General features: G+C 61.2%; 1 protein-coding gene across 1 annotated transcript in view; it reads right to left on the bottom strand.

The window, feature by feature from the left end:
* STK11 (serine/threonine kinase 11) overlaps positions 1-8,654 on the bottom strand; it is an 18,942-nt gene extending 10,288 nt beyond the window's left edge. Inside the window, 1 exon segment of the mRNA XM_081790578.1 lies at positions 8,361-8,654. Within this exon segment, the coding sequence (XP_081646704.1) occupies positions 8,361-8,651 (291 nt within the window). The 5' untranslated portion in view covers positions 8,652-8,654.
* Positions 8,655-8,854: the final 200 nt, after the last annotated feature.

The raw sequence follows: 8,854 nt of genomic DNA, 5'->3' as shown, positions 1-8,854 counted from the left end.
CCCCGACGCCTCACCTCTCCGGGGTCTGAACGGGGGGGGCCCTCACAGCCGGCAGGTACAGGGGGAGCGGTCGGCAGCCCCTCGGGAGGCCGCCGGCCAGCAGCCGAACCCACGGTGCCACTCCAGGTGTGTGCCGTGCCCGCGAGAACTGAAGACACGTCCACACAGAAGGCTGCACCTGCCTGGCCAGGGCAGCGCCGGCCACACGAACCTCCAAGCCGGAACCACCCCCGTGTCCACCGCACACGCGTTATGTCCACAGACGACTGTGCCCACCGCGCACGCGCACGCCCCTCAGGCGCGTCCACCGCGCACGCGCACATCGCTCAGCCGCGAGCAGGTGCGAGGCGCCCACCCCCGCCACCCCCAGGACGGACCCCGGACACACGACGCTCAGGGAGGGAACCCGACACCAGAGGCCACGCGGGGTGTGAGTCCCCGTGTGTGAAATGTCCAGAACGGGCCCGTCCACGGCCAGGAGGGGGGCTCGTGGGGGCCGGGGGCTGGGGGAGGGGCAGGGAGTGACTGCTGATGGGGACCTTTAGGTTGCTTTAGGGTTGCTCTAGGGATGACGAACTAGATGAGCGCGTGGCGGGTGCCCATCCCCACGAATACATTAAATGCCATCAAACCGTACGGAAAGTCTAGGAGGTCCTCAGCAGAAAGCTCAGGCACGGGCCGGAGAGCCCACCGTCCTCACAGACCCAGGCCCCGCAGCCGCCACCTCCAGGGGGCCTCTCCTGACAACCCCCCCCCCCCCCCCAGGGCAGGTCCTCTGCGGTGTGATGCCTGGAACCACCCAGGGCCCAGGACTCGGCGTGTGTGCACAGCCCCGCACCCCAGACCGGAGACCCCAGACCCAGAGGCCATCGCCTCACAGAGCAAAGCACAGGCTTGCAGGTACTTCCCCCACAAACTCACCGACCAAACCCTGTCCCCACGTCCCCACGTCCCCACCCCTCCACCCCCCGCAGAGTTCTGGGCTCAACGAGATTTCTACCCTAAATCCCTCGTTTTCCTGTTTTTCCACAGTATCCCTATCCGTCTGACTACTGAGGCCCAGGGATGCTGCACATATAGAAATACACACAGAGTGGGAGGGAGAGGGGGTGACAAGCAGAAGCCGGGGCGGCCCTGCTTGTACCCTCTGAGCCCTGCGGACTTACTCTGCCGTCCCTCCCGAGCAGAGATCAGAATCCCTTTTTATCCCCCCAAATAATTAACGCAGGGTGTCTCCCCCTCGGCACTTCTAACATTCTGGGCAGGTCGCTCTCGAGTGGGGGCGTCCTGGGCACTAGTTCAGTAGTATCCCCGCCTCCCCCCCCCCCCCCGCCCCCCGCCACTCCTGACAGCCACAGACGTCCCCAGACAGGGCCCACTGTCCTCTGGGGGTGGGCGGTGTCAGGTGAGGGACGGTGCCCTGCTGTAAAGGATCAAGGTCCGTGACGAGCAGGAGCGGAACCTCAGGCCACCCCTGTCCTCGCCTCTGAGCCCCTCTGGGCCAGCACGGGGCATCCCCTGGAACTCAGGCCTCATCTCCTTCCCTCAGCCCTTCCTCCACCCCCTCCCCCCTCAAACCATCCCACTCCCCTGCCTGCCCCAGCCCTGCTCCGTGTGTCCAGAGGGACTCTCCGCCCACTGGCCCATCACCCTCCATTTCTACCCAACAGGCACGGGATGGCAGCAAATACCCATTTATGGGGGGGCGGCCGACCATCAGCCCCCAGCCACCAGCACAGCGGTGCACGGCCTGGGAGACGACCGTGCCAAAACGGGAAGGATGTGCAGTCTTGTCTACACCTGCACAAAACCCCACTGGCAGGACACACGCCAGCAGACCCCTCTGGGGTCACCGCCAGGTGCTGCCTGGACTCCTGTCAAGGGGTCGGCAGCCCAGGTGGATTTAGCAAAAGGGGCAGGAGTGAGACAGCCCCAGAGGAGAAGGCATCCGTGCACGGCGGGAGCTAAGTTAGCAAGCCCTGCGTGCCCGGGGGGGACCGACGGGGTCAGCCCCAGAGACAGACCCCGACTCCTCCAAGCTCTCGCTTCCTGGGACCGCACACAGGGACTGGGAACAGTCAGCACAGACCACAGCACCGGAATGAGATTCTCCGACACATCGGGATATCTCCGGTCAGCTGCCTTCACTACAGCCTGGTGAGTCAAATGCTTCCTCGACCTGTCCGTGCCACCCTCTTGGCCCTGGAAACTTCCTCAGGGCCCTCTTCTTCATCCAAAGAGATAGCTTCAGGTACCTGCAACGTAACTAAAATGCATGTGTTAATGGGGCACCTGGCTGGATCGGCCGGTGGACCGTGTGACCCTTGATCTCAAGGTTGTGAGTTCGAGCCCCATGTTGGGTGTGGCGCCTACTTAAAAATAAATAAAATAAAAGTAAAACCCATGTGTTGAGACCAGGAGGCCTTTCCTTCTTCCAGCCAAATGGCGGCCACCTGTAGGGGATGTGGGGCAGCAGGACCGCAGCATCTACAGCAGAGCTCCACGCAGACACGGGGACGGAGCCCGGGACCACGCTTCTAATCCCACACTGAGAGTCAAGGGGCCCCGGGAAAGCCCACCCCAGGTCCTCACTGATAGGAAGGCGAGCCCCCCGCTCTGCATTGTCCTCGCATGCCTCCCCCTCCACCCACTGCCATCAGGATGAAACCACCACCCAATGTCCATCCTCTACAAGATGGTCACAGCACCAGCTCTGAACCGAACCAGAGGGCAGCACCCTTGCCTCTGCAGTGAAACAGCTCAACACTCCTACTCCAACGTCCAAAAAGTTTGTTCTTAAAAATAAAAGTCCACACTCTGACGTAAACAGGCGGATCCACCGTGGGCATGCTGGGCTGTGCACTTGTTTGTTTGGTTCACTGTGATCAAAGCACTGCGAGTGAGCACTCGAGTCAGTCACCTTATCTCTACCAGGAAAGGACGGACACAATGTCAGGCAGTCCCCGAACAGAAGGGGCAGTCCCGAACACAGCTGGCAGCGGCCAGAGCTCCAGGACAGAGAGTGCAGGAGGAGGGCACGCCAAGCCATCTGCCCAGGGACCCCCGAGCGTCCTGGGGGTTCCTATCACCTCTGTACTTTCCGTGTCCCCTACAGGTTACATCGTGGGTCTAAACACAAGGAAAAACAATGTGTAAAGAAAAAGGAAAGGCGAGGAGCTCAGCCCGGATGCAGGAAGTGGAGGCAGAGGAAGTGGTGCCTTCCGCCCCCCCCCCCCCCCCCCCCCCGGCTCAGTGCTGTGGTCACAACCCTCCCCGCCCCCTCCTGCTGCCTGGGACCTGCCCAGGGTTGCTGCCCAACCCAAGTGGACTGCTTAGCCGACTTGTCGATTAACTGGAGGAAAAACCGAATGAGGGTCATAAAGCCATTCAAGCTTACAGAGGAATGGAGAGTCACTGCCTTCACAGTCACGTGGGCCCCAAACAAAACACACAGTGACAAACAGGCCCACTGCCTTGAGAAGCACCGGCTTGGGGCGCCTGGGTGGCGCAGTCGGTTAAGCGTCCGACTTCGGCCAGGTCACGATCTCGCGGTCTGTGAGTTCGAGCCCCGCGTCGGGCTCTGGGCTGATGGCTCGGAGCCTGGAGCCTGTTTCCGATTCTGTGTCTCCCTCTCTCTCTGCCCCTCCCCCGTTCATGCTCTGTCTCTCTCTGTCCCAAAAATAAATTAAAAAAAAAAAAAAAAAAAAAAAAAGAGAAGCACCGGCTCCACGCATCCCGAGCGAGGCCCGCGCGTCACTCCCCTTCAGGTGAGGAGGGGTCCGCTGGGCTCCGAGGGGCAGACCAGGGGCCATGGCAGCACTGGCAGAGGACACTGAGCAAGATCCCGTCACCTCTCAGCCCCGCTGTTGATGCTTCTGAACGCTGTCCCAGGAGGGAGATTAAAACAAGGGGAAGTTGCTCGTAGGACGGTACACACACGTCCCAACAGCACGACTCACAGGAGGCGTCGAGTGGACACGACCTGAACGCCCCACCGGCAGGTAAGTGGACAAACATGACGTGGTCGATCTGTACACATGCACGTCCCTCAGCCGCGAGCAGGAGCGAGAGGCGCCCACCCCCGCCGCCTCGCGGACGGACCCTGAACACACGACGCTCAGGGAGGGAACCCGACACGACAGGCCACACAGGGTGTGAGTCCACGTGTGTGAAACGTTCAGAGCAGGCTCATCCACGGACAGGAAGGGGCTCGTGGGGGCTGGAGGAGGGAGGAGGATGGCTGATGGGGACCGGGTTGCTTTCGGGGAGGCGGACCGTTGCCCCAGCCACGCAGCGTTGAGAGTTTCACAATCCGTGTAAGTATTCAATGCCACCGAATCACACCTCCTCGCCACCGATGTCGGTGTGTGAGTTCCGTGTCAGTAAAGCCGTTCGAATAAACTGCAGTCCAGCCACATGGTGGGCCCAGAATAAAGGGCGGCTCTGCCAGCGTCCCGTACACTGTGAGGCCTGGCTCGCGACCTACCGCCCCAAGCTCCCGCGTTTCAGAATGAGCCCCGCACCAGGGAAGGAGCGGACATCCAGGGAGGACGCCAGGACGGTCCCTGCGAGTTGCAGTGGACGGACCACGCCCTCCCGAGGCCACCTGTGGCAGCCAGCCAGCCGGGGGTTAAAGTGGAACCCTTCCCGACACGGGGCGGGGCACCCCAGCAGACGCTGGGACCTTGTCGAGGCCGCCTGGGACAAGACCGGGAGCCGACAAAGTCCAGGGCTCTGGTCCTGGACGCACTACAATCCCAACCATTCACCACCCAGATCCAACTATCCGCCAATCACCGCGAGGCGGCCCAGCCTGGAAGCCGGCGCCTGCCTGCGTACAGAGCAGCCGCCCCTGTGCCGAGGACCCGCTGCTCCTGGGGCTCACTCGGGATACGGCAGCTGGCTGGATGAGACTGGCTGCGGAGGCGGGGGGACCGGCAGTCGGGACACAGCTCGTCAGAGGCACACGCGCTCCCTTGACCCCAAGACTCCACTTGCGGTGACGTGCCCTTCCAGCACCCTTGCACTTATCACGGCACGTGGCAAGAAGTAACTCGCCAACGTGGCCAACAGAGCCACCAGCACCAGGTGGGTCGGACCCGGCCACGGAGCCCTGCCGCCCCAACAAGACCACCACCGAGACGCGTAGTGGAGACCCGACGACTGGCAGGGGTCCGAGAGCCACAGCCTGAGGGGCAGAGTGACCACCCCGTGACCTTATACGCCGACTTTGTATGCCGGTAAGCAGCAAGTGAATCTTATGATCCCAAACATCTGATGGAAAAAAGCCCACAAGGAACATTTTGTGGCGCATGCGACTCTCCGGAAAGTGAGTTGCAGCGTCTGTCGTGGTCGTGGGCACAGCCAGTCAGCCGCGCACCTGCTGCCCGCAGCTGCCTTCCCGCGGCTCCAGCACGGATGCACAGCGGTGCGCAGCCCAGGAGACAACCGTGTCAAAACGGGAAGGATGAGCAGTCTTGTCTACACCTGCACAAAACCCCGCTGGCAGGACACACACCAGCAGATCACGCCGGCTGCCCCCGGAGAAGCGGGAGAGAGGGAGACCCCACCAAATACCTTCTTCCCAGCTTTTACAGGTTCAATCCATGTGATTTACTGCCCGTTAGAAAAACAATACCACTCGCTTCCTAAAAACGATCAGGGTATATAAAAAGTGCTTGAACAGGTTTAAAGAAAAAACGCAAAAAAGACTTGATGAGATCACAGATGACTCTTTCTCCTACTTGATGCTTTCTGAAACTTTCTCACTCTATAAAAAGAACCTGTTAGTTTCTAGAAACAAGAAGGAGAGAGGAGCCAGTGCAGACCCCGGGGCGGTCTTCCTGGGAGGAAGCCACATGACGGGAGGGGCCACCCCGGCCCACCCCCCCCCCCACCTTTACCACAGGCATCATTCGTTAGGAAAAAGGCTTCTGATCCACGCTGGGACTCCAGAGCTTGTCTGGACGGTTCCGGACACTTCACTCGGAGAAGAGCTGTTGGGGTTTATTAAGCCTCTCGAAGACAAAGGAGCCTTTTTTCCCGCAGCCGGCTGGCAGCATGGCCGGCCAAGGAGTACAGGCTTCCCCATGCAAGGACACCCCTCTCCTTCCCCTGAGAGCCGGGCCCTGAGCTGATGAAACGGGCACTGGCACAGGGCCCCACAGCTGGGACACCTGATGCGAACGGCCAAGCCAGCTGGGGACCCCGAGCCCCTCCACCTCCCTGGCCTCGGTTTCCCCCCAGGTTCTTCTCAGGGACGCTGCGGGACCGAGCCCCTCGCAGCCCCAACACGGCACGCTCACGTGTGTCCACAAGCTCTTGGGGCCCCGACTGGCCATTCAGGAGTGCGGAGACTGGGACGCCGGGCTCAGCAAACCCCGCCCCCCCATCAGGTTCTGGTGGTTCGTGTCTCCCACAAGTACAAGGGAGCTCTCGGAGGTGGTGGAACGCCCTCTAACTTGACCTTGGGTGTGTGCATTCGTCAGGACTCACACTGCGTCTGGCGGACAAGTGTCTCTACGACACCTGCACCGTGCCTCAGCAGAGCGGGCACTCGCCCACCGCAGCACCACCCCTGTGTCCCAGCAGGGGTCCGCGGAGTCCTGCGGCCACCAGGAGCCCCAGGACAGTCAGCAGGGTGGGCGTGGGGGACTCTCGCCACGGATCAGTTGGTGCCAGAACGCAGCCCCGGCCCTTGAGAGGGAGTCTGGGAACCTCAGGGTGCTGTTCCCAAGAGGCTGGGGGCCACAGCGGCACGGAGTCCAGTGGCCAGCCCCAGGGATGCTCCGTGGACCCGTGCCGCCTCCAAGCAGGAGAGCTCAGCCGCGGGTGGGCCCTGTTCCCCAGACCCATCAGGGGATGAGGAGAGGAGCCAGTGGGACAGAGATGGACCCTGGACATTGGGAGAGGGGCTGTGCCAGGAGTGGGATCCAAGAAGCAGGAGCCCGAGTGCAGCCCCACACCCCGCAGGAGTGCCGGCAGGCTGAGGCCACGCAACCCCTAGGTGCTTCTGGCTTAACGAGAAAACACCTAGAAGGCAGCCGTTGAATGGGGATTCCTGACTCGGGGGTGAAGGATCGCTTGGACCTCAGGAGGGTGCCGGTGGGCCCCCCCCCCCCGCCTCAGTCTCCCCCCGCATGCAGGTGGCCCCTGTCCAACCCCATGTCACAGGTAAGAGACTGGCACAGAGAACTAGGGCATCCGGCCATCCCTTCTCCACGTCCACAGGCCGGGGCATGAAGACCAGAAGAAGGCCTCATCGAAATACAGCCCGCCCTGGCTCTGGACCACACTGTCCAGAGGCCGGGCACCAACACGGGAGCCGGTCCGGTCTCTGTCCTCAGCCCATCCATAATTTCACCACACCCAGACCTGGGCCGGCCCGGGGCAAGTGAACACAGCTCAGCTTCTGCGTGAGAGCAGGCTGGGCCAGGAAGGGGAGGTGAAAGCGGACAGAGGAGCAACACTTTCCAGGATGGGCCTGGTGGGAGGGCCGACAGCGGGACGTCCAAGGTCGTCAGTCAGTCCTGCCACCTGGCCCGTTAGATAAACCCCTTCTTGGAAACCGGAGGCTGGGAGGAGCACGAGCCCAGGCAGGGTGGGGTCCCAGGGGCTGGCAGCCGACAAGAGGGGCACCTCCTCCTGAAACCAGCAAGAGGGATGGAGACACGGCTCCCACCATCTGTGGGGAGCCTCCTGCATGCAGACTCCGAGACCTCTGCAAAGCCCAAGAGCGACAGGCGCCCGGGAAAGTCTGGATAAAAAGTTTGCCAGGACCTGGGCTGATTCCTCTCCCAGGGAGTCACCTGGGCTTGTAGTCACGGATGCATCTAGTGTCACATCCCAAATGAGCAAGAAAGGGCTAAGTTACCCCCTGCTGACCGATAAGCCAGTGCAAACAATTATTTTTGGCAACCGCAGGGCTCCCCTCCAACAGGATAAACAAATCGCATTTCGCCCGGCCCTAGTAACAGCTGCACGCTGCGCAGAAAACCTGCTGGTGGCGGCCAGGGCCGTTTAGGAACACGGCGTCTCAGGGCCAAATAAACATTGGCTGGTTCCATTGGGCACCTAAATTCTTTGGACAGCTGGGGGGGGGGGGGGGGGGGGAGGCGCGCCCCCCCTCCGAAAAAGGCTCTGACACCGCATCCTAAGAAACGGGACACCCGGCTGCAACAAGCCGGCCTGACTTCGTTAAAGTAACAAAGCAGGTTTCCACCGACACCTTCCCTGTCAAGGAGGACACGGGAGCTGAGGGGACAGGAAGAAAGGGAGGAGGAAGGAAAGGAGAAAGGGAAGGACGGAAGGCGACCACCCTCGCTGGCCGGCCGCTCGCTGGCCCAGGAAGCCCACACTTACTTCTTCACGTTGGCCTCCCCATTGGGGATCCTTCGCAACTTCTTCTTCTTGAGGATTTTGACGGCTCTCCTGCAGAGCGTCTCCGAGTCCAGCACCTCCTTCACCTTGCCGTAGGACCCCTCCCCCAGCAGGTCCCCCATCAAGTACTTGCCGATGAGCTTGGCCCGCTTGCGACGCGGCTGGTAGATGACCTCCGTGGAGTCGATGCGGTGGATGAACGTGTCCATCCCCACGGACATCAGCTCCCCCTCTGTAAACATGCCCAGCTGCTGCGGGTCGGCCACATCCATCCTGGACTCTCGCGGGCGGTCCCTTTATCTTCCTTATCTATTCCCCCGGAAGAGCGGTTCTTCCTTTTGTCCCCCTAAAGTTCCCTTCTCCAAGGAAAAAAAAAAAAAAAAAAACGCAAAAAACAAAAATCAACAAAAAACGCAAAAAACAAAAACAAAAAAAGGGAAATCCTTCTTCGAAAAGAAACGATTGTACTAGTCGT

The sequence above is a fragment of the Panthera onca genome, chromosome A2, assembly GCF_046562875.1.
Source record: "Panthera onca isolate mPanOnc1 chromosome A2, mPanOnc1 haplotype 2, whole genome shotgun sequence".
In the NCBI taxonomy this organism is placed as follows: Eukaryota; Metazoa; Chordata; class Mammalia; order Carnivora; family Felidae; genus Panthera; species Panthera onca.
Note: the sequence above shows the minus strand (reverse complement) of the source record. Positions and strands in the feature narration are given on the sequence as shown.